The following is a 26,643-nucleotide window of genomic DNA, read 5'->3' as shown; positions in this document are numbered from 1 at the left end:
AAGAAAAGTAAGCTGGGCTTAAAGAAAAAAAGCCCTTTTTTGGGGGTTGGTTTTTTTGGTTGTTGTTTGTTTTTGTTTTTTTTCTTTTAGGAACTTTTGCAGCCTGGGTCTTTTCCTCATGCCTGATTAAATTCATTGTCTGGTCACTCTGACACCTACATCCAAGTAGAAACAGGTCACGTCTCAAATTAAGCAAGGGCAGGACAAGGCTATTCCTTGTTTGGAACAAGTACAAGTTTCACCCCAAAGAGGGAGCACATGCAAAACACTTCCCTTGAAAGAGATGTTGGGTCATTCCAGCATCTCTGTCTCATTTGCATGTCTGGCAAGGCTCTGTGAAGACAGAGGAAATTAGTGTGCTGTCATCCAGCCTGCTTTTACAAATTGTACCAAGGCCTTGTCTGTCAATTTAAATCTATTGACCAGAAGGGATTCTGAAGCTGTAGCATCTTCACAGTTTTATCTCTGAGCCATTCTGCACTCTCATTTAGAATTCTACAATATTATAATGTATCCAATCAGTAGGCATTTGTTTCTTTTTATCTGCATGTAAAATTAAAAAATGAATTAAAAAAAAAACACAGGGAAAGGCTACAGATGTTCACTGTGTAATATGGGGAAAATAATGTTTCTTAAGATTCCAGGATGTAATACAACCTCTCCTGTTTGTGTATTCCCAGAAGTTGGTAACTGTGGCAAGGCTTTTCTTCTCAGAAGAGATGTCTTTAAAGGGGCAATACTTAGAAAGATACAATTATTACTTCCTTGTGGTTGAGTCACTAAAAATTTTTAAGGACATTGATCCATTTTGGACTGAGAGTGCATGATGCTTTTATATAAAGCTTTGTACAGTTTTTGGCAGCCAGGGATATTTTGGGGGTTAAGATTGCAATTTCTTGAAGGGGAGGAAGAAAATTACAAAAAAAATCCACTGCTGCTCACATTTTGTCCTTGAGCTGTAAATTTCCAAGAACACCTTAGTAAATCTGTTGAAAATAACCTTAAGTTCTTGTGTTCCATGCTAGGGTAGTATATATCCATCAAATTGTAATTCCAAAAGGTATTTTGGTGCTGCTTTGAGAGGAATGGAAGCTCACAATCCACCACTTTGCTTGTCTAATTCTGCCCTTTATTTAAGATCTGTGAATCAGAAGCTCTTTTCACTGTATGGCTTAGAGGATCTGTGCTGCACTGCATCATGCAGTTTTCTGAGAGGAATTATGAGCAATGATTTAAAACTATTTTGAATGATTCAAGGCAGTCCCTTGAGATGGAATCACATGCAGAAAGCTATGATTAAGTGGTTGTTACTCCTTTCTGAACATAGAGAAGTCTGCTATTACGGCTTTGCACATAACATGCAGTTTATTAAGCATGCCAAGGTTTTTAGCTCTAGTGTACAGGGCAGACTGTTCTGTTAATAAAATTTCCTTTTACAGAGGGTCAGCTGAGAGTGGATGCCAATGTTTCTGTGCATCACCCTGGAGAGCCTTATGGAGTGAGGACTGAAGTGAAGAATATCAATAGCATACGATTTCTGGCAAAAGCAATAGGTAAATGATGGTTGCTTCATTGCAAAAGCATTGTTGGTATTTTATGTGGTCTGACATGAAATATGTCAGGCTCCTGAGTGCAGTAATTGGCCTTAAATGCCCTGACAGACTTCACCTGGGTGTCTCCTCCATGTGCCTTGCCTGTGGGTACAGGAGTCCCATTGGCTCAGGCTGGGGCCTTCAGACTTTGCCTGAATGGCTGTGTGACAGGTGTGCTAGTTTTCAGTCATGGCTCCTGAAGGACCTTGGACCTGTTCTGTAGTCTTGTTCCTAGAACTTAGCTCCTTCTGCTTCTCCCTGAGCTCCCTGAATGGGCCCTGGACTCAGTTCATCCCCTCACCTCCACTGGCACTGTCAGAGGACTCTGTTGGTGGCACCTGCCCTGCTCACACTGTTCAGACTCATGGGACTGCATCAGATCATGAAGGCATGGCCTGGGCTCTGGCCACCCTTCACTCCTGGCTTATCCCTCTTTATGGAGCAGCCCCACTCTTGTTGCTCCCTGACAGAATAAATCTTAGTATGGCATACTCTGGGAAGAGCAGGAATTTTAGTCTGCAGGTTTTTTGCAGTAAAACCTCTGCCTACAAGAATGAAGCAGGTGGTTCAGTGCCTAGCATGGACTAAAATATGGTAGCAGTGGTTTTGTGTCCTCCAGTGGAGATGATTGTTTTCCACTGAGTATGGTGTGTGATGTCTGTGAAGTTCAGATGCAGCTTGGGTATGAGGAAAAAAAAAGCTGATTGTTACTTGTCCAAAATAAAACTGAACTGGGTGACTGCAAGGTCACCAGGAATATATGATTGGACTGCAGTGCCTGGGAGAAAATGGTTTCCATTTAAAGGAAATGAAAGCAGATGAGGAAAACACACAAAGAAAGAAGCAGTGCTGGAGAGAGAGAGACAGTGACTGATAATTCTGCCCATAACTATTGCTGTTGATTTCATTAAGCTTAAAACAACGAAGTCTTCCATTATGGCGTAGCAGTGAAAAATGAAATAGTGGAGTGCACTAAAGCTAATACTGTAGTCTAACAAGCTTACTCTTTTTTCTTTTATTACTGTCAGACTATGAAATACAGAGGCAAATTGAAGAACTTGAAAATGGAGGGACAATTTTGAATGAAACGAGAGCCTTTGATTCCAAGCTTGGGTGAGTTTTTATTTTGGGAGGAACATAGGAGTAGCTGCTTTTGAGTGCCCACATATACCTAGTGACACGATCAGGAGCTGTAATATAGTGTTGCTCAACTTGTGTCTTCTGAAGTTAATGTTCACAAGTATAGTTTCCTCTTAGGGAGTAATTTAAGGCTGAGGCTTTTTCACAACAGATTGTGTCCTGCATCAAGCAGTGTTTGTGAAAATGACTGCTCTCTTACATGCACTTATTCTTTCAAGTGGTTTTAATTGGCTCTCCTAATCTTCACGAGGCAAAGGTTTTGGGTTGTGGTTTTGCCATAAAACTAACTCTGTGGTGTATCTCTTACCACATCTTGTTTTGTTTTTATTTTAGGTGCACAGTACCAATGAGAGACAAAGAAGGAAAACAGGATTATCGGTATTTTTTAATAGACCTAACATTTGACAAACTGTAAATTTATTAAATTTCTGAAGTGTAGCCAATGTAATAAGGATGTCAAGTTAGTCAGTACAGTGAGTATGTGTTGGAAGTTTACCTTCCAGTGGAAGGGGCAGAGACGTATCAAAATCAGTGCTAGTCTGAGCAGTTCAGATCTGGATTTGTGTCTCAATTCTGGTAAAACCCCAGGACCTTTCCCAAAGACTAGGCTGGGAGTACTTCAGCTCAAAGTGGGAAAGTTGAAGGTTTACTGTATGGCCAGTATAAGTGTATTCTTAAGAATGGCTGACATAAAACATCAGAATTTCTGAGTTCAGCGTTGCACCTGCTTTAAGTAAATACAGAGGGAAGCAGTTTTCAGCTTCAGCCCTGCCTCTCCATGCTTAGATTCTGTGATCACAGATCACAAACGCTGTTTGAAAATCCTAGCTGCTATTGAAAGGTGTCAGCATTTCATGGGGAGGTTTCTACCTTGAAGTTCTTTGTAGACCTAATGAAGGTGCTACCTTGCTAAGTACTTAGCCTTTCACAAGTGTGAGATGACAAACACTGAACCATAAAGTCACCCAGGAAGTATTTAACTGTGAGGCTGAGGGGACAAGGCATGAGTCCTGTTTGCAAAGCAATGCTGCTGGGAATGAGTTCTGAGGCAACGCTGTAAGGCAGCAGCACAGCTGCTTGGGGCCAGTCCTCCCAGTAGTTCCCTAGCTTTGCATCCCTGGGAGAGCTTCCTGTTAATCCCAGAGTTCACCTTCCAGCAGGAGAACTTCCAGAGCCTCTTAGCTTTGTCAGCTCTGTGTTCCTGTCAGATCTTATATTCTACCATTGATTTTGTAACAGCAGAGCAACAGTTATGAAACTGTCTCACAAACTTTGAATTTAAATCTGCTTTTTAGATTGTGTTTTTGTAGAAATGCAGCAGTGATAATTTCGTGAATTCCCTGTTATGGTAGGGGCAGGCATGAGGCTTATTTAAAAATACTAATTTGAAAAAATGCAGAAGAAGATTCATTAAAACCTAGACAAAACTGATGAGTCTAAGATATTTCAAAAAAAGACCATAAAGATTATTACTAGTACTAAGATTATTAACAGTATTGAGCTGTAAACTATGTTTTTTAGGGTTTTTTTGTAACTTAGTGCTGCACATTATACATTAATCTTAAAATCTGTGTTTAGGCAGATTTTAAATAGAAGTCATTATAGCTCAATGCCCTTTATTCTAGTGGTTTTGAACCCCTCATTTGATCATGTAAGAGTGAAGTTTCTGCTTCAATCGCAGTTATTTGAGTCATTTGAATTGGCCTTCTCTTTAAGGGAGCCTTTTGTTCTGTGATAGCACCCTGCTGAGCACAGTAACTTTGCTTTTAGCACAGCATGAGATTTCATCAAGATTTTTGAAGTTTGGCTGGAAAAGGTTACAACCTGCCCAGATCACTCCTGGCAGTTGGCTGTCAATCCAAGTTCTTCCCTGCCAGCCCACTCCCATTTTTATCCAGGTCTGTAATTCATGCTTGATGCCAAAAAGAGTGGGCTGTTTCCATATCTTTTACTGATGCTATTGGGACTTTTTATTATTATTTTTGGTGCAGAAATGTTTGAATTACCCCTTTTTGTATTATGAACCCTTTAGAACTGGTGGAAAATTGCTGAAGGAAAAAGAAAGAGAGGCTTTGCAACAGTTTGGGGCCTGATCTCTTTCTACTTATCAGTGATATAATTTTCAGTATTTTGTTTAGTTATAAAATTACTTATCAATGATTTTTAATTTTCAGTATTTTGTTTAGTTGAAAGGGTGATACAGCTTTCAGGGAATTATAAACTTGAGATATAAATGTTATTCCTTGTTGCTTAGCTTCTGAGTGAAAGTAATTATAAAGGAGTTTTTCTTCATTCTTACTAGGTTCATGCCAGAGCCAAACCTTCCCCCATTGATTCTGTACGATGCAAAATCTTTGCCAGCTAATATGAACCATCAGCAAGTGATAAATATAGATTGGATTCATGAGAGACTTCCCGACCTCCCCAGTGTGAAGAGGAAAAAGCTTGTTGAACAGTATGGGATTCTTCCTGAACACAGCTTCACCTTATTGGTAGGTCTATTGATCAAATGCTAAAATAAGCCTAGAAACTTCAAAGGTGCATGGTTCTTGAAAAGATTTACAAATGTCATATTAAGCAGCTGTCAGTCCTTATGAACATTCTAACTTGGAAGTGTGTCCAATGCATACTTTGTACCATGAGCCATACACATGGAATGGTGGAAAAAATGAACCACACACAGTGTGCCAAGAAGTGTTTCTCATGCAAAGTGCAGTCAGATAACTGGTACTTAATATTGATCTTGTCTGTCTAGACATTGCTGCATCCCTGACTGACTGCAACAAATGTACAACTTCTGGATACTGTCCCTTGTCTGCAAGTGTCTGCTCTTCAGCTCTGGGCCTACTGCAAGGCTGGGCACATTGACTGTACTTAATGAACGTGAATCAAAATCCAAAGTCTAAATCTTTCAGCTTCATGTGCTCCTTGACCTACCTTCCACATTATTGGAAACACTTCCCCTCCTTCCCCCCACATTTATTCTTAGGGAAATATCCCAAATGGTTGCACAGTATCAACTTTGACCTCATAGTGCAGTTGACCAGGGATAGGTTCAGAAGAGGGGATGAGAAGGGAAACAGTGTGGCAAATACTGTTATAAATAAGGAACTGACAGCAAAATCTCATAACTCCCAAAATTATTCTAGAGGACTATGAGCTTCTTAAATGCAAACTGTTATCTCTCTTTGCCAGTGGTAACTCTGGGGAGGGAGTTAGTATACTCATCCTAGATTAGACATTTCACATACCCAGCTAAGCTAGGAGAATGTCCCACTTTGGTTACCACTGTCATTAGTGGAGACAGAAGGAAAAGGACTTTTTCAGAGTGAGATTCAGAGCAGAACTGTAAGTACTTTAAATTGTCCTCTGGAGGAGATCCTTTCCTTTGACTATAAATGAAGGGAGAGCTGTGCACATAACTACCTCATATCCCTTCTTTGTATGTCTGTAATTTAATACACTTGTACAGAGGCTGAATCTACAGGAAGAAAATGATTCTGTGTTCTGAGGAAAGCTGTTAGGAAAACTGCTTTTGTGCTGCTGTGCCATTTTAGTGAGTTGCAGACTGTGTGGTGGGCAGGTGAGTCATAATTCTCATCAATGTCACAAGACTGCAGTCACAGTATTGAGAGGTGTCAGCAGTTCTTACCTTTCTATTTCATTGTATAAGCTGCAAAATATGATTTTTTTGCCAGCATTCCTGTTCATGCATGCATTTTTTCCCATATTTCTAACCTATTAAATTAAGAGTAAGAGTAGAAAGGGTAGATAAGTCCCGCATCCTTTTTTTCTGAATTTTTCTACTTCTTCCTCTCTGTAGTGCAGTGGTCCTGCCAGCTGCTAAGTACTACAGCTGCTTGCTCGTTTTCCAAGCCAGTAGTACAGGGAGGAGATTAGGAAAAGCAAAAGTAAGGCTCGTGGTTTGAGAAAAACACTTAAGTGAAGGAGCGGAGTAGGGGAAAACCTAAAAATGATGCAAATACAATCACTCACCACTCCACAAGTAGACTGATGTGCTGCCAGTCTGCAGCCAATGACACTGACTACAACCTCCAAAATGCACTTCCCTCAGTTTTCCTTGTTGAGCAGGGCAGGGAATATAACCAGTTTGGGTTGGCTGTTAGACTGTCCCACCTGGCTTTGGTCTGTTTGCTGTGGGGAAAGTAAGTTGCTCAGCAGTAGCCAAAACACCTGTGTGTTGTCAGTGTTGCTGTGGTCACAAATCCAAACCACTTTCTTTAGAAAGTGCACCCTCTTTAGAATATAAAATAACATGGAGTTATGGCAGCCATGCCCAGGGTACCCACTCCTTTCACTTGGCACCAGCCCACCTTTTGTGGGTATCAAGTTGCTGGTATGGGTGGTTTCTGTCATCTCTGCCAGTTAGCCCTGTATATTTGCCTCATTGATTGCCCTTCATCTGTTTTCTGAAATCCTTTATTGCCTTTGCTTTTCCCCATCTCCTTTTTGCGACGTGAAAGACAATTAATGAGCTCCAAGCTGAAATTTGGGATTCAGCTTGTAATAAGCTAATGCATCCATTTGAATGCATGAAGTGAGCACATTCTTTGTTACAGGTCTCCTTTTATTGTGCATTAGAATGTCAGCCTGCACACTCCCCAGCAGAGCTGCTTGCCTGTGCACTGGGACACCCGTTAACCTTAATTCATCGGGAAGCGCCGTGTCCGTCGCTGCCTTCAGCTTGCATCAGAGGCTGCACAGGATTGCTCATAGGGCCAGATGCATGCATCTAATGAGCATTCTTTCAGGTTAGAGTGCCCAGGAGTGCTCATTAAATAAATGGCAGTTGTAGAGGAATGGCTCTAAAATGCAAAGTCTGTTCTGCACCAGTTTGATGGAGAAAGCATTTTGTGCCAAAGTTGCAATCAAACACACATATTCCAGCATGCAGGCTAGCTCCTGAGCTTGCTTCCAGAGCTTTGTCCTCATACACAGGAGCTGCCTGTACATACTGTGGTGTTGAGAAACTGAGATTCCTCCTTTGCCTAATTACAGGATGTACTGAAAGGGAAGTACCCTATTAATATCCTAATATCTGAAATGCCTTATGTGTAAATGCCTTCCTTTTTGGTAGTTTTATATAAATTGCAGAAATAAATGATGTTTGTGATTTTTCTTCATGCTGAATTATTCTTACTCATAATTCTTTGAGCCATGTACACTCCATGGTATTTGGGTACTCAATTTCTTCATGCAATTTCTACTTTGCTCTGTAAACTGGTAAGCTGGCAAATACATCAGTCAAGAAGGATATCTAACAGCTTTGCCAGTTATGGTATTACAATATTTTCATCTTGCTATCTGTTGAGTAAAAAAATAAGCTATATTGGCATAGACATTAATGTATTAATGCAGACATTAATGTATTAATGTGTTAATGCAATGCTTCATTTTCAAAATGCATGCTGAGGTCCAGGGAGGTCCAACCAGAAAATATATCGACTGTCACAGCACAGCGTGAGAAAAAACAGTCTGATCGCTTCCTTTGCCATGTGAATTCCAAGTTGTCCTGTGGATGTATTAGTCCTCTGCTTACTCAGATAAAAGTGGCTGCTCCGCTTGGGCTGATTGCCCTGGTGGAACAATCACATTGGTGACTCCTTCAAACAGTCAGAAGTGGGGTGCTGGAGAAATTGGTTTTGACCATTTTGTTTCATGCCCTGCCATTCTCAGACATGCTAGTATGCAGGTGAACTTAAGTTTCTTTTAGAATGCAAATAATTTTACAAGAAGCTTTAGGAAAAAGTTTGAATTTTCTTTGACTGCTCTGCTTTTCTCCTGGATGTTCTGGGGTTTTTTTCCCCTGACAGTCTTGTACATTTTTGCAGCAGTTGTTACCTCATGGTTGGTTATTGTAGGAACTGTGATGGTGAAAATGGGAATAACAAAGAAGCAAATTACATTTTATTTTTGAACATTGAAGCAGTTTTCTTCTTTAGTTCTTTGAGAAACATTACTGGTCTTTAATAAAAAAAGTTTGCATTACAGTCCCAATGTCCCTGGTATTCTGTAAAATAAAGTATTATTTTAAATTTGTTTAAAAGGTTCCTGAAATCACTACACCACTAGAGTTTTTTACATGTCACTGCTATGAAATCATAATTTTATACCATGTTTAAGAAAGAAATTTGCATCTGATTGAAATATTGGTATGTCAGGTTTCATGCCAGTGAGACTCGCATGAATAAATTACAGCATATTTGGTATGTAATGGAAGCACGGAGTGACCTGGATTAGAAACATGATGCTGCTATTCCAGATTTCTGGTTTCCTTTCAATGAAGCTCAGAGTAGAGTATTCAGAATGAAGAGAGAACAGGCAGTCAGCATTCCTGTAAATCCTGTTGGAGTGTGCAGTTTTCAGCTCAGATTTGCCGCAAGGGACAGGTCTGTGAGTGTGTTGGTAATTGGAGTGAATTTTGGAAGAAAGTTTCCCAAAATGTAAACCAAATTGAAGTCAAGTAGTGCAGTATCTAGAAACTGAAACTAATTAATTTATCTCTGTATTTTTTTAATATGACAAGAAAACAAGGAAAGTGTTTCATTTCTGTCAGTCATTCTGATGTTTTGACATTCTGCTGTACTCATTTCAGTCTAGCATTACTGGGTTTTCCTTCTCTTTGGCTACAGAAAATGACATTCTCTTTAAAAAACCCAAAATGAAATGCAAGGGAATTTTGGGGAATGTTTCTGGTTATGTGTGCACAAGTAGTGAGTATGGGGTTCAGAGACTTGGTAGCATATGTAAGTCTGTCTCCCTGAGTTCTCCTGGGCTTCTCTGCATTTGCTGCCTGGAAATCATCTGATTAAAATGCGAAGGCTGCATATGTTTGTCCTTGATTTTTCAAAGGTCTGGCAGCAGGATCAGAACTGTAACTCCAGCCAGGCTATAAGAATCCAGAAATTGGGATGTGCCCACTGCTAGGGATACACTCTGTAGCCTGTGCATGATGGAAGTGCTGGACGTGCTGTGTCTGAGCTGTGTAGCTGCATTCAGACATGTGGCATTTGCAGACATTATTTGCCTGTGCATAATGTTGAAGCTAGACCTACTTTGCCTGGAATGTTTGTAAAAGCTTCTGCAGCATGTGTAAAGAACCCAGCATTCAGACATGCTCACTTTTTCCTACCTAGATTGGACAATCGTTGCAGTGTAAAGGAACCCACTATTTAAATAATGAGTGTTTGTTTGTGCTATTGAACCCTGAGGTGAATTAGAAAGAGTACAGTACTTGGCAATATATCATTCTAGGAATTCTGCTTAACACACACAGTTTTTAATCAAGTTTACTGTGCTTTTGTAAGCATGTCATTCCTTTACTGGTTTTTTTAAGTCAAATTTGTTCCTCTAGTCTATTTAGCCTTAGTTTTGCATAATTTGATTAGAGAGTAACTGCTAGTTAAATTAGAATAGGGGAGAAGAACAGAATTATGTCAATGTGTGTTAGATAGATAACTAGATGGGGGTTAGAAAGTTTACCTTGGTTCAGAAGATACCTCAGTGGTTTCCCAGGCTGAGAACTTGGTTTCTTTGGTCATGGTCTCAAGGTGAAGGGGATGGATCTGATTTTTGTCACATCAGTTTTGCAGCACTGATATTAATCTAGGTACATTTTGTTTTGTTTCACAGAACAGAGATCAGTAGTTTGCAGTCTTCTCAAAAGCCGTACATCATTATCAATGAAATATGTGGTGTCCGGAGCTTTTGGAAGTTTGTGTTGTGAAAGTTTGGAGAAGGAAAGTCTAAAATTCTGTATTGCTATGGCAGTAAGTGGCCTTTAAAAACAAGGACAAATGAGACTGTTTTGATGGGATGCGAGTGGAGAACTCAGGCTTTTTGTGGTTACCCTGCTCTCTTTTTCCTCATAACTGTTCAGAGATCTGGCTGCAGTCAGTATGTGTATGAGAAATGTTTTTGCTGTGATGACTGTATACTTAGAATAGCTCCTTGGCTATCTCTAAGCTGTTACCTCTTGACTTCTGAGAGCTGGCTTGTCCTCCTGTGTGTTTATGGCACATACTGCAGAAGTCCAGCGGCATGCTGGATTTGGATTCCTCCTTTAAAAGGTAGGAACTGCCACTTCATACCTCTCCAGCCTTCAGTAAACCTAATGAGTTCTGTGCTGCATTTAAAGGTCCATCAGTGCCTTGATGACAAACAGCACAGCATTCAACAGACTGTGCAGTATGGGTTCTTCTAAAAACAATCTCAGATTTCACTTAAGCTATAAATTGAATCTCCCACTGTCATATCTTCTGAGCTATTAGTGTGCTGTGTAAAAGCTTACCATAGCTTCTCAGAAAAAAAATTGGAAAATAAACCCCTGCTTCTTACATATGACCTTTCCATATCTCTGAAGGGTAAAAGCAAGCAAAACTTACTAGTTCAAGCCAAAATAAACAGAAGTGATTTCAAGATCAAGAGTGAAGTAGTTGCAGACAATTTCAGGAAAAAGCTCTTCTTGGTAAAAGGTAGCATGACAGCCTGTGAAAGCATTGTATTTTCTAGTATTATACATAAAACACTTGCAAAGATGAGAAAACTTCTGTCCAAATGCAAATTTTAGGGAGGCATTAAGAGAAAAATGATAGCTCGTTTGTTGGAAGTTCCACTGAAACAGACAGGCTGAGAGATGAACTATATATTCCTGTTCTAGGCATAAGATTGTTGGCTGTTATGTTAACAAGATTACTCCAAAGTCGTATGACTTTGCCATGAATTCACAGCTGAAGTTTACTTTAGGACTGAGCATTTATATGCTGAGTGTAATTGTGTAATTAATTGTAACCTGTGTCACCTGCTCTAGGTGACCCTGCCTTGGCAGGAGGGTTGGACTGGATGATTCCTATAGGTCCCTTCCAACCCTAACAATTCTGTGATTCTGTAATCATGTTTACACTCCAGTATCCCTCTGATACGTTTAACTTTTTATAAACAGAATGAAGATGGACTAGCAGAATTCTTTGAAAGTGTGGTAAAAGAGACCCAAATGAAGCCAAAGAAGGTGATCGGCTGGATTCTAAAGGACCTGCTCAGTTACTTGAAACAACATTCCCTTACAGTAAAGGAAAGGTCAGTCTTCTTCATTGCTGCAGTGGTGAGACAGAGTGATCCTTTTCTCATGACTGGTACCATGTCACTCCATTGCTCACGGCTGCTTTAGTTGCTCCCTGTGAAGTTTGTTACTCCAGGCAGTCCTGCACAGGCCTTGGCTCTGTCCTGCTCAATGGAGTTAGACAAATACATGGCAGACAAGAGGATCATGTAGTTAAGAGCAGCAGTCAGTGTTTAGTCTTTGGAGTGTGATGATGGTAAGGCATAGTCAGGCCTTACCAATTAGTACTGAACATGAGGAAAAATAGCTTGTCATGCTGAACTGTGTGATCTTTAGGCAAGCAGCAGTAGCACAGATACATTCCAGCACCTTATTCTCTGAGGTAACTTCTGCCCACTTTTTCCCTAGCCCAGTCAGTTCTTTTCTCCTGGCTGACCTCTTGAACCTTCTAGAAAAAAAAGAAATTTCTTCTACAGCAGCAAAGCAGGTAAGTACCTTTTTGATTTTGCTGTACTCTGCATCTTTGGCTGCTTACTTCAGTTGTGTAGCAATTTTATAATCATTGTGTAGCAGTGCTATGATTGCTTTAAAGGGAAATTATGTACACTGTTGATAAAGGACAACTTCTGTATCTATGCTATATAACAGATGCAAATGCCTCATGTTTATATAAAATCTTAGAGACATATCTGCATATTCACTTTTAGAAGAGGGCAGAAGCAAAATAGTAGACTTAAACAATGTGAACTGAACTCAAATAAATCCTGCTTCTGAACAGAGCAGACAGTAGATCTCAATTTCACTATTCCAGTCAGGCCTGCGTGAAAGGTCAGTGGGAGCTAATCCATGGCTTGCAGTTAAGATGAGAGTATCAGTTACTAGGTTCCTAGGGACAGTAAAGTCTATGTTCCCAAGCATTAGCAATGGGAAAGGATAGAATTCATCCAAGTGCAGTCACAAAAAGAGTTCTGCATTGGTGTACCTGAGTCAAAAGTGACAGAGGTCTGGCCTTTCTTTTATCCTTGCTTCTTTGAGCAAGTGCTATCATGAAGCTCTCAAGCAAGTAAAGCTGGGTTGTTTTATTTTCATCTTGCCTAGGACAGTCTGAAAAAGCAGCTCTTGATGATTTATATTTAAAATTGTGAACTGGTTATGATGGGAACAGTACTGCTGTGTTTGTAGACAAAATTTAGAGGTTTTTTGTGATGGGCCATAATCAGTCATTCACCTTAAATTGTTACAAGCTTATTTATATGGAATGATTTGTCTTTTCAGATTAATTATTATACTCAAGTGCATTAGGTGACTGTTTCAGTGTTTATCAGTGAAACTGTTAATGAACTGTGAATGAACTTTCTGGTTTGTTTTCTTTTTTTGGAGATGCTTTTGGTTCTTAATTAAGTTGGTCTGTGTCTGTGGATAGCCAGCTGCATAAGACAGACGTCATAAATAGGGATTTAAGTGCCTGGCTTCAGGCATGTGTGTTTGGAAATTTTGTATTGGAAAAGTAAAAGCTTCAAAAAGGAGATAAAGTATTAATAGGAAAAGCACTGGAATGCAGAGCAGCTCTTTGCCTGCGGGGTTGTGGCACACCCATCAGTTTGGTGTCTGTGTTTGAAAAGGAAGCTTCAGAACTCCAGTCTGAATCTCTTCCTTGTGGAGGTAGGGACAGGGTACTAATGCTCTTCTATGGGATTTTCTGCTTTGTGATACATTTGTGTGCCAGGCACTTCTGACACATTGTGAAGTGTCAAGAATTTCAGAAATGCATTTGTTGTTTAATTACCAACTCCTTGTAATGTACATGTTGTCCTCAGTGATCTGAAACTGGACCCAGAAGTCGCAGTAGTTTGCCCTCACCCAGTGATGCTGCTATCAAACTGCAGAAACCTTGCCACATTTAGAAAAGTATTTTGGTTGCCTGGATGTCAGAAGAGTAACAAATGTTTATAACAATTCTCAGCAGTAGGCAGAGACGCTGGATGGCCCGAGGGCAGAAAGGGCTATATATACACACCAGCAGATGAATTGCAGCTCCTGGGGAGGGGAGCATGATCTGCAGTGGCAGGCACCGATCCAGTGGGAAAGGATGGAAGGGTCTGATGGGGTAAGCGCACAGACATGTGTACACATATGTGCTCGCTGCAGGAAGCTGTTAACCACCTAAATTATTGAAAAGGTTTTGTGTTTCGGCTCTGCTGTCGAAGGCAGTAAAAGAGGCAGATAAAAGCTGTGAGCACTGGCTGTGCACACTGAGCACTGTGTGGTGGGATGCAGTGCTAAGCTAAGGGCACTGTGTGCTCACATAATTACCATGTACATAATTACAGAGCTCATGTCCAACTTGCCATCAAACATAGCATCCCACTCCAGAGGTCTCCAAAGCAGTTCCAGGCTGGCGTGCCTGTGCAAAGGGGTGAGCAGCTTCCAGCTCCCCCTCATGGGGCTGTGGGTAAGCACGTCCTGGATCAGATGGATACATGTTGCCTGTGGCCCAGCCCAGACGCACCATTTCGAAGCTCACAGTGTGAGGAGTCCGTGCTGCTCACCCAGGGCTGAAACCAGTCTGATGGGGAGTGTGCCTGTGATGGGGCCTTGCTCCTCAAGTTGCTAGGCTGGCAGCAGGTCCATGCCTGGTGTAACAGATCTGCCTGTGAGTTATGGCATTATGGGAGGAGGCTGGTTCCTGGGCCAGGGAAGTGGAAACCTGTCCCTGCTGCCAACAGCCATCCTGGAGCAACTCCGTATGGACACCCTTGTCGCTGGTTCATGGGGGATCCGAGCCCAGCAGGCCATGGAGCAGAGCAGACCTTGGGTTTTGCTGGCTTCTGCAGTTGCATAGGTCACCCACATAGGAATAACTTCAATAGATCTGCTTGGCACCCCTACTTTAAAGTAGATAGTAGGGAAATGAGTACAGTACCCATATCTAAAGAGAACCATCTGCTTTGACAATTATGACTACACCATCTGGAGGACTGGACCCAACCTGCCCCCCACTTCTCTGACAGGCTGAGGGACACCCGCCAGACATGACAGCTTCCATCACTGGAAAGGAGAGGTGCCCACAGGACTTGCTGGAATGGTGCTACCTGCTGCTTTCCTCCTGTCCTTGGCAGCAAATCACTGCAGCTAGGGTTTCCAGTTGGAGCATTCTTAGGCACAGCACTCAGCTGGCACGGTCACCAGCTGCAAAATGTTTGATATGATGCCCATGACAGCCAGACGTGTAAGTCCTGATTAATTCATCTTGACCAATGCTGCTAAGCCTGTATAGGTGGAGACCAGAGAACATCATTAAAATCTAATCACACACAGGCAAGAATCAATAGAAGCTACTGAGATTTCAGTAATGGAAATGAGGCCTGAGATTCACGTTTTGGTTCTGAAGACTTCATCATTTGATCCTCCTGTGCTGGTGTAGGCAGTTTGTGTAAATGAGTTGAAATCGTTTTCTAAACTGCTTTCTTTAGATTTGCACTTCTTGCCAAGTGGAGAAACACATTTTTTAAAAGTGCATCTCTGACAGGTCTTGGCCACATCTCTTTCTGCTTTCCTACATACCTGTAAACAAGCAAGGGCCTTGATAACATTGTTGCTCTACTAAGTAGAGATGCTTGTTACCAAATGGGAAGGGACACATGATGCAGCTGTCACAGAGAAAATCTGGTGCCTTCAAGGTTTCTAATGGGCAAGCTTTCTTCACTGCCAGGAAATATTTGGCATAGGCATAACAGGGAATCGGAGCTGGATCTCTGACTGTCAAGCTGTCCTGCCCCTGATCTAAGTCAGCCTGATGTACGTGTTGCTCCTGGTCTGCCATGGTTGGCTGCACAGGTTTTGTTCGTTGCAGATTTCCCATTCCTGCAGCCCATGGCATCCTGCTTGAATACATACCAGCCCTAAAAATCCCATCTGCCTTTTTCCAGGAGAGTGAAAAGGCTTACTCATTGTCCACTCTGATTTGTGCAGTACTTTAGACTGTCCAGGGTGTTTTGCTAGAGGTTGTGCTGTGCCTGGCAAGGACAGGGCTCATTCTGAAAGGTGACATACAGTATGGTTGCCTTGGGAGGCCTCCGGGACAGAAACCTTCCTGCTTCATCCCTCAGAGAAGAAGTAGAAGGGCTGTCAGGAGTAGCAATGGAGTGCAACAACAAAAAAAAACCAAAAACCAAAAAAAAAAAAAAATCAAAAAAACATCATCACAAAAAGGCAAGCAGCTGCAGACAGGCTGAATCTCTGTTGGATATGATATATTTATTTCTAGGGTTATTCCAGCTAGCACTGCCATGATGATTTTTAAATATCACACTAGAAGGAAGATCTTGTAGAAGACATCATATACAGCACTGATTTATTCAGTGTAAAGATCTGAAAGCGTTACTTATAGCTATTGTATCTCTGGCTGCTTATCAGTAACTTCAATATTGTGATCTGCCTTTGGCCCTCTCTCAAGGAAGAATTTAAGATGTAGTTGCCACAATACAGCTGTGTGTCATTACCCTCTCACAAGGTCTCCAGAAGAGTTGATAAGATCCCATAAAAAGCTTCAGAGTGCCACTGGCAAACAAATACCCTCTTGCAGCAATTGTATGAATACTTGCTGTGAATAGAGAACTCTTTAACCAAAGGTCTTTTGTACCAACAAATTTGTCATGCTGAAGCAAATTGCTGGGGTAGTTAAAATCCCATCCCGTGTGCATCATTCTACCTGAGTTCTCTTGCTGCCCTGCAAATTATTTAACATGCAGTTTGGATGCCCCTCCTTGTCTTCCCATTGGAGCCTCTTCTTCGTCCTACAGGGGATATTTAATGCTGAAATTTTGACATGACATGCATTTCCATATTGGGACACAGCAATGGCCCAAATATACAATTATATCTTCAGCTCAGGATGGAGCACAACGAGCTGTTTTAATAAGGGTTTTCTTACTCTCCTCCCACGGCCCTGAAATAAAAGCAAAGGGAATACAGAAAATGACTGCCCAAGGAAATTGGTTTTTTATAAATGTTCTCTCCTCTCAAATGTATTCCAGGGCAATAGTCCTGCTGCAGTGTAGGAAAACACTAGCATTAACAAGTGATTATTCCACAGGCCTGGGTTTGCCCAGCAGTCCAGTACTTGGGGATGATGCATAGGTGGGCTGGAGCTGCTGCATTCATTCTGCTTGGCACCATTTTTCTTCTGCTTTGTCATACATACTCTCATTACAGCCTGCTGGCAAGGCCTGGTAATGGGATGAGTTACCTGGGATTGGACTTGGTACAATAGTCAGCTAATCGTCAGTTCCCGGGCAGAGCCATTGCTCATGGAGATGCATTTCCTTGCTGCTCCCAGGCAGGTCCGTGAATGATGAGAGAAGAGCAGGAGTACTGGCAGAGGAGCAGCCTTGCCAGCCCAGAGGAGCAGGGGGTTGTGCTCAGCAATCCCCTCTGCAGAGCCCCCGGCAGTGGGGGAGCGGGCAGGGCGGGGGCTGTGGAGGCTGCGCAGCACCTGCTGCCAGCCATTAACCTGGGCTCGTGCAGGAAGTGGCAATGCTTTGTCTCAGGACAGGTGGCAGAAGAGGAGGGAGGTACAAGGGCTCTTTCAGAGAGGCACATGATTAAATCTTGGGCTTGTTCTCTTTTAGACAATCCGCTCTTAGCAAAACCAGGGCTTCTTGGATCCATAACTGAAATACTGCGTGTAAACAATGTTGGTAAGTCAAGCCACTGACCTTTGCTGCTTTTATTGTGATTTTCAGGTGCTTGCAGAATTGTGGAAGGGAGAAGGGAAGACTCCCCTTGAAATTGTTAAAGAACAGAAACTTGAACTATTACAGGATCAAAAAGAGCTTGAACAGATCTGCCAGGCAGTGATTGATGGACACGAAAATGAGGTGATTATGATGGTGCTGGGAACTTTCTGCACTGTGGCAGTCTGTGGCACTGAAAGGGGGTTAAAATAGCCTCTCTCTTTTTCCCTTTAGATGGCATTTGAGCTCTAGAGCCATAACAGTAAAGCTGCTGCCAAGATATTATCAAGCTTTTCTTCTTTCTTATTTTACTAAGTGGGTTTTTTGAAACTGAAGCTTACACAAAATGATCTGCAAAACAAATTACCAGTCTGGCTAATGTGCTAAGTCATTCTGAGAGACCATAAAACTTTAATGCAGGAAAGCAAAACTGCAGGGCCCTGTCCCTCTCCAGCTGTACTGCCATTAACCCGACCCTGCCACCCAGCCACATAACTCTGATTTTTATGTCATCTGTTGTGATATTGGGGCAACACTGTTAAACTGTTCTGGAGCTGAAGTTACCTGCCAGCAAGGCATATATTAGTTATGGAATTAGAGACAGTATCAGAGCTGGCAAGGCAGAAATTGTGCTTGCATCTGACTTTTTGCCATATCCCTGTCTCTGTCCACTGCCAAAGAGAGGAGCCTCGCTGGCTCTCCTGCCTGACAGTGGCTGTGGGGTGGGAAGGAGCCAGAGCCCTGTGGCAGCAGCAGCAGCTCCAGAGCTGCTGCCCACTCTGCTGTTCTGCTGGGCTGTGGCAGCAACACAAACGCTCCCCTGTGGGGGATGATTGGCTCTTCCCCATCTCCTTGAAAGACACACAGCAGCCAGTGCGGCTCAGTCTAACAAGGTCTGAGCTGGAAAAAAAGAGAAAAAACCCTTGTTGATCGTGAAGGGGAGGAGTGGGAAGGGATCTTGACAGAGTCTATATAATCTGCTTTATAAAAAGCAAAATGAAAACAAGTGCTTATATGTTCTCTGGAGCAAAAATGTAAAAGCAGAAGTGAATAGCCTACTTCTAATATAAACAATGTCTAGCTCCATTTACCATTTGGAAAAAAACATTAACATCTTTTGAGAACAATACCGCCCACTCGAGATCTCATTGGGGGATGCTAAGAGCTCTGCAAGAGCTTTTGATAAAATGAGCTTGCAGTAGGTCGGCATGACCTCCATCTGACTTGACTCATTTGCAGAGCCTGACAAAAGTGCTGCTGTATTGCCAGGCTGGTATGAAAGCATAGGCAGGGAGGAAGAGAATGGAGAGAACTAACTGGGAAGTGCAGGAGCTGGAAGGTCCATAAGCACACTCCCATTTCAATGTGTTTTGAGAGTAATTTTTTTCAGAACAAAATAACTTCTAAACAGCTGCTCAAACCAACACTGAGCACTTTATGACAGTGCAGGACCAGAACTGTACTGCACTCTGCCCCACATAGGTAATTTCTAGCAGATCCAGAGTAATGAGTCCTTTCCACTGTGCAACATAACAGAGATTTTAGACTGACAATAATTTAGATACTGTAATGAGAAACAGTATTTGCATCTGAATTTGGTATTGGCACAATGCATAGCTCCTCTATTTGCAACCCTTCCCTGAACATCTGCAAATATGTCATCCTGTTTCTTTGCATCTATTGTGTTCTGCCCAGTAACTCTGACAAGGTAGAGAATGCCTTCCCTGCCACACAAACAGTAGCCAGATGCTGGTCTTTCAGCAGTAGCATCTCCTTTAGGAAGGCCCAAAGGTGAAATTTCTGATCCTTTCAGCTTTTAAACATGGCCCTTTCAATGTAGCAGGTGATTGTGCATCAAAGGCTGTCTGATAGGAGGTCGTATTGGACCAATTAATTAATCATCATGTTGCAAAAGAGTACTTGCTTGAAGGAAAGAAAAAACTCCTATGTCTGTGCTTGAAGGACCTCACCAATATTATCAAATAGATTTTGATTCTCTTCAAATTACCTGTTATAACAGGACATTATATTCAGTAAAATGGTAGATCCTATTAGCAAGGAAAGTCCATCTCACTTCTCTGGCCTTTTTCCAGGATGTTGCTGTTCAAGCTGCAGACACTGTAAAATCCAAAAGTATTTTCTGACTCTTTCAATAAGAGGAGCTTTCTCTATTAGTTGTAAGGCCCTGATGCTGTAGGGACTTGCTGTTCTCTCATGGAGCAGAGCAGGAGCTTATTGCAAGGCTGAAGGCAGTTTTTATAAATAACACTTTATCCCAAAATGTAATCTTTTATCACAATAGGTGAAACAACAAAAATATTCATACCTTGGTTGGAAATTAGTGAAGATGTTCAGTTTTCCTGTAACAATGGTGTCTGTTGCATTTTTTTTTTTCTTTAAAGGTTATGGCGGTAAAGGCAGGAAATCCAAAAGTTCTAAATAAGTTAATTGGTCTGGTACAGAAGAAAACACAAGGACGGTCCAATCCTGTTCTGGTGAAGCAATTACTAGAGAAGAAGCTGTCAGGGTAGCCACAAGAGAAAAAGCACACAAGCAACTAAAGAAGCATGTGCTTCGTTCTGTCTGCAAATGAACTTTGGTGTCTCCTTGTGCAGTGGTGTGCTTGTTGGATATACTTCAAGCAGCTTGAAGTCCCAGCCTTCCCTGGATGCATCAGCCAAAGGCAGATGAGCCAAAGAAAAGCAGGATATAGACATTTGCATCTCCCATGCTTTGATGTGGCACTTGGAAATGTGATTTCCACACAGCCCTGGGAAACAAGCTCCCAGAGGGGTCTGTGAGTACACAGAGAGCATGGGTTAGTTTTCCAATAAAGCGGGTACAAACTCAGCTTTTCTGTCTGCCTGTTTGTGAGAAGGGGGATTCACAGTCTCAAACTCAGTCTGGGCGTGCACACCATAACTCACTGTCATTGTGAGCACAACAGGAACAATTATTAAAACAACCAGAAGTCATTGAGGAGCCCACATGTACCTCGATGGCTTAACAGAAGGGAACAAAAAGTTCACTGCTATCATTCTTCCTGGTTTCTGGGGGAAGGGGAAAGGATGAAGCCATGAGCTGCTTCACTGTGAGCCTAAGGGTAGTGCCACAGACAGAAGTGCTGACATCTCACCCTGTCAGATTGTTTGCTCACCTTCTCCCAGTTCTGCACCCACATACCTGCTATGCCTGCTCTCAGTTCTGAGGAGTGCCTGAGGAGTGTCTGCCTGAGCCCTTCTGAGGGTCACATCCCATTCTGGCATCAGAGGCTCAGAACAGCAGATGTACAGCCAGCCCTGTACAGCCTACAACAGAACAAGCAGAATCATAGACTAGCTGGAGCTGATTATTGGAGTCCAGCTCCTGGCCCTGAACAGGACAGCCCCAGCTCCAGTTTGTTTTTTTTTTTCTCTGCAGGCAAGAACTTGGCCCCATGTTACAAACACCCAATGCCCAGGGCTGCTGCTTCTCTGGCACGTGGTTTTCTCCTTTCATCTGGAACTGTACTGCTTTGGATCATGCAGTTTGGAACTGTTCTGCTTAGGAATGGAACATGCAGTTGGCTGAGCTGGATTCAGCTGGGGTTCAGTCCTTCTCCACTACTTAATCCTAAGGGGTGTTTTGTGCTGGTAGTTTTTATTTTGGGTTTTTTACATAGTTTGTTTTTCAGTTCCTGGCTTTCAGTAATCACTGAAATGCAGGGATCGGAATAAACTTCCCCATCCCAACCAGCTTTTGCTGATTGAGCCTTTAACAGGAAATGCAACAAGAAGGAGCCTGTCAAATTTTCATGTAGTGGGGAAATAAATCCCATTTAGTACCAGATGCTTGAAGTTCTTAAATCCCTCCTGGAGACTGCTAAGCCATACTTTTTAAAGATCACACCTACCTTGGGCCTCATAGCTACTTCTTCAGAACTGTTCTTTAGGATGTGCCTGCAGGGCAGACATTGTCACAGGAGTGCAGCAGGTGTGGCCCTGGGACTTCAGTCACCTTTGGCAAATGTGGTGCTTGCAGCACTAGTTCAAAGTAGGCTGATGGCAGTTCTTCCTCCTGAGTGGCTGATGTTATGTCTTGAGGAGGACATTGCTGTACAAATTGCCTGAGGTTCAAGCGCAAACTCCTTCATTGGAAGGGAAAAACTCCTTTGGTTTTCAATACATTTAATGAATAAAATGTATACCCATTATTCATAAAAAAGTACCTTTACAATTCAAACATCATCCTACAGCTTATAAAAAGCAGTAACACAACTGCAGTCAAAAACTGTGACCCTTCAAAAGCCAAACAAAAAGCCTAAACCTCCAAAAACTCCTCAAATCACACCATGCCCAGGGTTTTCATGTAATTTGACCTTCACACTAAGACTTCTACTATCACTTTTCACATCATGAGCAAAAGCTACCATTTTTACTTAGAGTGGTGTGAGTTTTCTGTAAGTGTTTAGTCAATAAAGGTTTAGATTATACAACAAAACTACTGGAATTCTGTTCAACTCTTGCCATGGCAGCAAGAAACAAGAAGGCACAAGGGTTTCTCCATGAAATCTTGAATCTTAGAGATCCTCCCTCAGTTTAGAAAAACACAGTTTTCCCAGAGGTAGTCCTCCAAAGGTCACTGTTTGTTGTGGCACAGCTGGATGCTGCTCTGCTGAGTTCCCCACTGCTGCAGTGGGTGCCTTTTAAAAAGAGAAATCAAACCAACAATGTATTTGGAAGAATAATAAATAAGGTGATGAAGGAAGCATCTCAATTAATGTAGCAAGCCTACTGCTGATAATTCTCTCTATGGGCTAATTCTTCTTAGCCACTCTTTTACTATGGAATTATACTTTACTAATGTGTGCAAAACCTGTTAGAAATCATCAGCCAGGTTCTCTCTGAGTAGAGTTTGTGTCAGTACATCATGCACCTGGGCCTGTGCAAAGCACTGGACACTGTCCTCCTGCATGGCATCCTTATCTCTAAACTGGAGAGACATGGATTTGATGGGTGCACTGCTCAGGGGATAAGGAATTGGCTGGCTGGTTGCACTCAAAGAGCTGCAGTCAGTATTCTGATGTCCACATGGAGGCCAGTAATGAGTGAGACTGTCCAGGGGTTGTCACTGGGCCTTGCCCTGTTTCACATCTTTGCTGGTGATAAAGACAGTGGGACTGAGTGCTCCCTCATCCATCAGCAAGTTCTCTGATGACAACAAGCTGTGTGGCATGGTCACTGCAGGACAGGGATACCATCCAGAGGGATCTGAACAGGCTTGAGAAGGGGCTCTGTGCAAACAAGTGGGACTTCAGGGTGCTGGGGGATGACAAACTTGACATGACCTGGCAATGTGCACTCACAGCCCAGAAGGCCAAATATGACCTGGGCTGCATCCAAAGCCCTGTGGGCAGCAGGGCAGGAGAGGGGATTCTACCCCTGTGCTCTGCCCTGGTGAGACCACACCTGCAGTGCTGCATCCAGCTCTGGGGTCCCAGCACAGGAAGAACAGGCATCTGTTGGAGCAAGTCCAGAGGAGACCATGAAGATGATCAGAGGGCTGGAACATCTCACCTGTGAGGACAGGCTCAGACAGTTGGGGCTGTTCAGCCTGGAGGAGAGAAGGCTCTGGAGAGACCTTATAGCACCTTCCAGTTCCTCAAGGGGGCCAACAAGAGAGCTGGAGAAGGACAAGGGCATTTAGTGGTAGGATGAGGGGGAATGGCTTTAAGACGAGAGAGGGCAGGTTTAGATTGGATATTAAGAAAAACATCTGTACTGTGAACCACTGGAACAGGTTGCTCATAAAAGCTGTAGATGCCTCATCACTAGAAATGTTCAAAGCCAGGTTGGAGGGGGCTTTGGGCAACCTGTTCTAGTGGAAGGTGTCCCTGCCCATGGTGGGGTATCGCCCTGTGCTTCTAAAGTTCTTCTAAGCCTTCTGATATTTACATTTTTGTAATACAGTTTCTCATGCACTTTTCATGTAAATAATGATTGTTTTGCAGTCCTTTCTAGAAAAAGAAAAAAATTATAAACTTCTAGTTTAACCAGTGTAGTTAAAGAAGTAACAATTTCATCCTCCAATCCATAGTCACCTTTAGAATTCTATAAATATTGAAGTCAAAAAATAAACATGCTCTTTTTTGCCTTAAGCATCTCAACGTGTTGTTCATTCCATGTAGTATTGCAACAGTGGGGGGGTTAGAATTATATTAAGGTCCCTTCCAACCATTCTGTGATTTAGTCTTAAGTCTCAATCTATTTTCACCTCCAGCTGCCAGAGACAATGGATAACAAGAAAGATTAAAAAGGGATAATTGTAATATTCTTTCCTTCCAGGGAAGGTAAAGAGCAGCCATAGTCTATAAATTTTACACTATATTATGGAACAGTCAGTTCTGAAAATTTTAAAATCTTTTGCAGACACAAAACGTAAATTTCTTTTTGATACGAGAAAAAAGTGGTTTCAGCCAATTGAGATCAAGATAATGAACCTTTTTAACATTTGTGGAGATACCAGCTACCAACTTCAAAGCAGCAGTAGCTGGCAGTGCTCAGACCTAGCAATGGGAAGGCTCATTTGGGCCAGCTCACACTGCTCCCACTATCCAAGCCTGCATTAAGTGGCTCATCAGTCACCTCACACCCCTTTGACTGAACCAATACAGCCAAAACATGGGATCCTTTTTGCCTTCCAAGGCCCTTATACAGCAGCCTAAATACAACCACCACCTTCCCATTCCCCTAAATGGAGGTCACAGCAAATTTAAAAAAAAAAAAACAAAAAAAAAAAGTGGAGCGCTGTACTGAGCAAAACAAACAGCTTTGGTTTACATCTGCTTAGAGTAGTTGATGAGCACATTAAAAAAGCAGAAGCAAGAGCCTCAAGGAATTTAGTTTCTGGTATTTAACGACAAATAAAACAACCCTGCAGGACAGGTGGGTCTGCAGGATAGAAGGCAGAACCTGACTCTGAAGTGTTTGATGTAGGACATCCTGCAGGCCAGGAGGCTGTCCCAAGTGTGGTTGTATCAAGGCTGGAGCTCTGGAATGAAGATAGAGGCTTTGACCCCAACTTGGAAGTCTCATTTAGCTACTCCAGTGCTCTCTGATCTAATGATTGCAGATGCCATCTGTGCAACAGCATCAGGCAGGGTGAATTAAGGACAGTTTCATGCAGATTTTCAGCAGTTACTATCCACGAACAGAGGACCAAGGAGAATGCTCACAAATTAAAAGCTGACACCAGACACTCACGACCATCTCATCTACTCATTGCTGGAAGTCTTTTAGGAGGTCAGACCTGAGGGTGGAGAGCTGATACTTACTATCTCATATAGCTGAAGTATCTTGTATCTGAGGCTGCAGAACAGGAGAAGAAAGTTGTCTAAAAAGATGCTGGCAGTGCTCTAAGTAGTGAAGAAAGAATTTCTAGCACTCAGCCTTGGCTGCAGAGTTTAATTTTAACTGTGTTAAAAATAGAAGTACATGATAGGAACCTTAACTAAAAAATTATAGCAGAGCATTCAGCTGTGGTTTCAGTGTGGCCCCTTTCCACCCTGCTTTGCGGTGTGGTGTCAGGGTTCTGGGATGCTTTTGTGTCTCTTCTTAGCACCCTCTACCTACACTTACACAACCACTGACCTCAGCAGCACCTTCCCAGGGATTTATGGCCTTGTGTGCATGCTCAGCCTGGAGAGTGTTTGTTTTCTCACACATAAAGTAAAACAAATTGGGTTTTCAGTCAGCTGTCTGTTCTCAAACAGCATGAGGGAGAAGAAATAATAGCACACTCCTGGTTAGTTTGCCCTTGTTGCCAGCATCTTCTTAAAATGCTATTTACACATACTCACACACACTGGATTCTGGATCAGGCAATAGCCACTTAAAACCAAGTTACAGCAGACAGGAGGTCTCCATTTATCAACCCAAATGCTCAGCAGCTTCCTTGCATTGGGTTGGCTTCAAGTGGAAGTTGTCCCCTGCCCCCTCAGAAGCCACAAACACACAGGTAATACACAGACAGAGAGGACTCTATTGATAAACAGTGTGAGGAATGCAGTAAAATACAAAATCCCAAGTTGTCATGACCTGTAATTTGCTGTGCATTTTTCTGCCCATTGTGATGGCAAATTTAGATTCTATCTTCAAGAGCCCCTGGGCCAAGCACAATCAGTAACTAGGGATGACTGCAGTGGAAACACAAAACCACTGGGAATCTCTTCTTTCCTGACTGTACTCCAACCCACATCCCACATTAGGCTAGACAGCCTGAATTTTAACTGCAATAAAGCAAACTGCAGAAATGCTCAGGTGCCACCATGAGGGAACAAAGCTGCAGAAAGAAGATAGTTTAGTGAGCAATATAGCTGTGCATACTCCCAGGGGAACTGAACCTTCTGTCCAGGACCATCCTAGTCACAGATCCTTAAGTTCTCCTGTAGGGCATACAGGCATGTCACAACTGTCTACAGCATTTGCTGACCAGCTGCAAAACTAAGTGGTGAGGGATCCTGACCTTTGGTTTCTCCCTTTATCTGTGTGGGGGAGCCCAATTCATGACCCTGTGAACGATTCCCATCTTTGCCTGCTGGCTTTGCCCAAGAAAAAGACTGGTGACAGCTGTGCCAGATCCCATGTTATCCCATTTCATACACAGGCAGCAAACTAACCCATGCAACATTCCCTGCCTTGTCATTGCAGCCATCAGAGAAAGGCCTCCAAGTCCAGTACCTGGAGCTGCAGAGCTGCACTGCCATGAGCCTCACAAGAGCCAACAGTTTCACTGTAGGGAATGCTCCCTCCATGCACAGCCTTTTGTGTAAGCACAAAGCAGTTCTCCCAGCTGGTTGCATCAGCCACAGCTGTAATTGTCTAACCCACTAAGCAGGCATAACCATCAGTAAGTTGTATTTTAGCTGCTCAAGAGGCCACACTTTCAGGCTGGCCCTGGAAGCTGCTAGATTTTTTCCACACAGAAGCTCAGAAACCAATGTTATGACCCCAGAGATTTACAAAAGACACTGATCTGTGTTTCTAAACTCCCAAGTTGTGCTTGGACACCAAGAGACACGAGTTGTTGGCTCAAGCTGCAGCAAGGGATACTGAGACCC

The 26,643-nt window shown here is 42.6% G+C and overlaps 1 protein-coding gene across 1 annotated transcript in view; it reads left to right on the top strand.

Annotated features, from left to right (window-relative positions):
• The window catches only part of GATB (glutamyl-tRNA amidotransferase subunit B), a 42,225-nt gene extending 21,829 nt beyond the window's left edge, over nucleotides 1-20,396 (top strand). Inside the window, exons 6-13 of the mRNA XM_036382687.2 lie at nucleotides 1,440-1,553; nucleotides 2,621-2,705; nucleotides 3,066-3,110; nucleotides 5,035-5,224; nucleotides 11,695-11,828; nucleotides 12,220-12,298; nucleotides 17,556-17,690; nucleotides 19,949-20,396. Coding sequence (XP_036238580.1) covers nucleotides 1,440-1,553; nucleotides 2,621-2,705; nucleotides 3,066-3,110; nucleotides 5,035-5,224; nucleotides 11,695-11,828; nucleotides 12,220-12,298; nucleotides 17,556-17,690; nucleotides 19,949-20,077 — 911 coding nt within the window. The 3' untranslated portion in view covers nucleotides 20,078-20,396. The remainder of the gene's footprint in view (nucleotides 1-1,439; nucleotides 1,554-2,620; nucleotides 2,706-3,065; nucleotides 3,111-5,034; nucleotides 5,225-11,694; nucleotides 11,829-12,219; nucleotides 12,299-17,555; nucleotides 17,691-19,948) is intronic.
• Nucleotides 20,397-26,643: the final 6,247 nt, after the last annotated feature.

The sequence above is a fragment of the Molothrus ater genome, chromosome 4 (genome assembly GCF_012460135.2).
Source record: "Molothrus ater isolate BHLD 08-10-18 breed brown headed cowbird chromosome 4, BPBGC_Mater_1.1, whole genome shotgun sequence".
Lineage (NCBI taxonomy): Eukaryota > Metazoa > Chordata > Aves > Passeriformes > Icteridae > Molothrus > Molothrus ater.
Note: the sequence above shows the minus strand (reverse complement) of the source record. Positions and strands in the feature narration are given on the sequence as shown.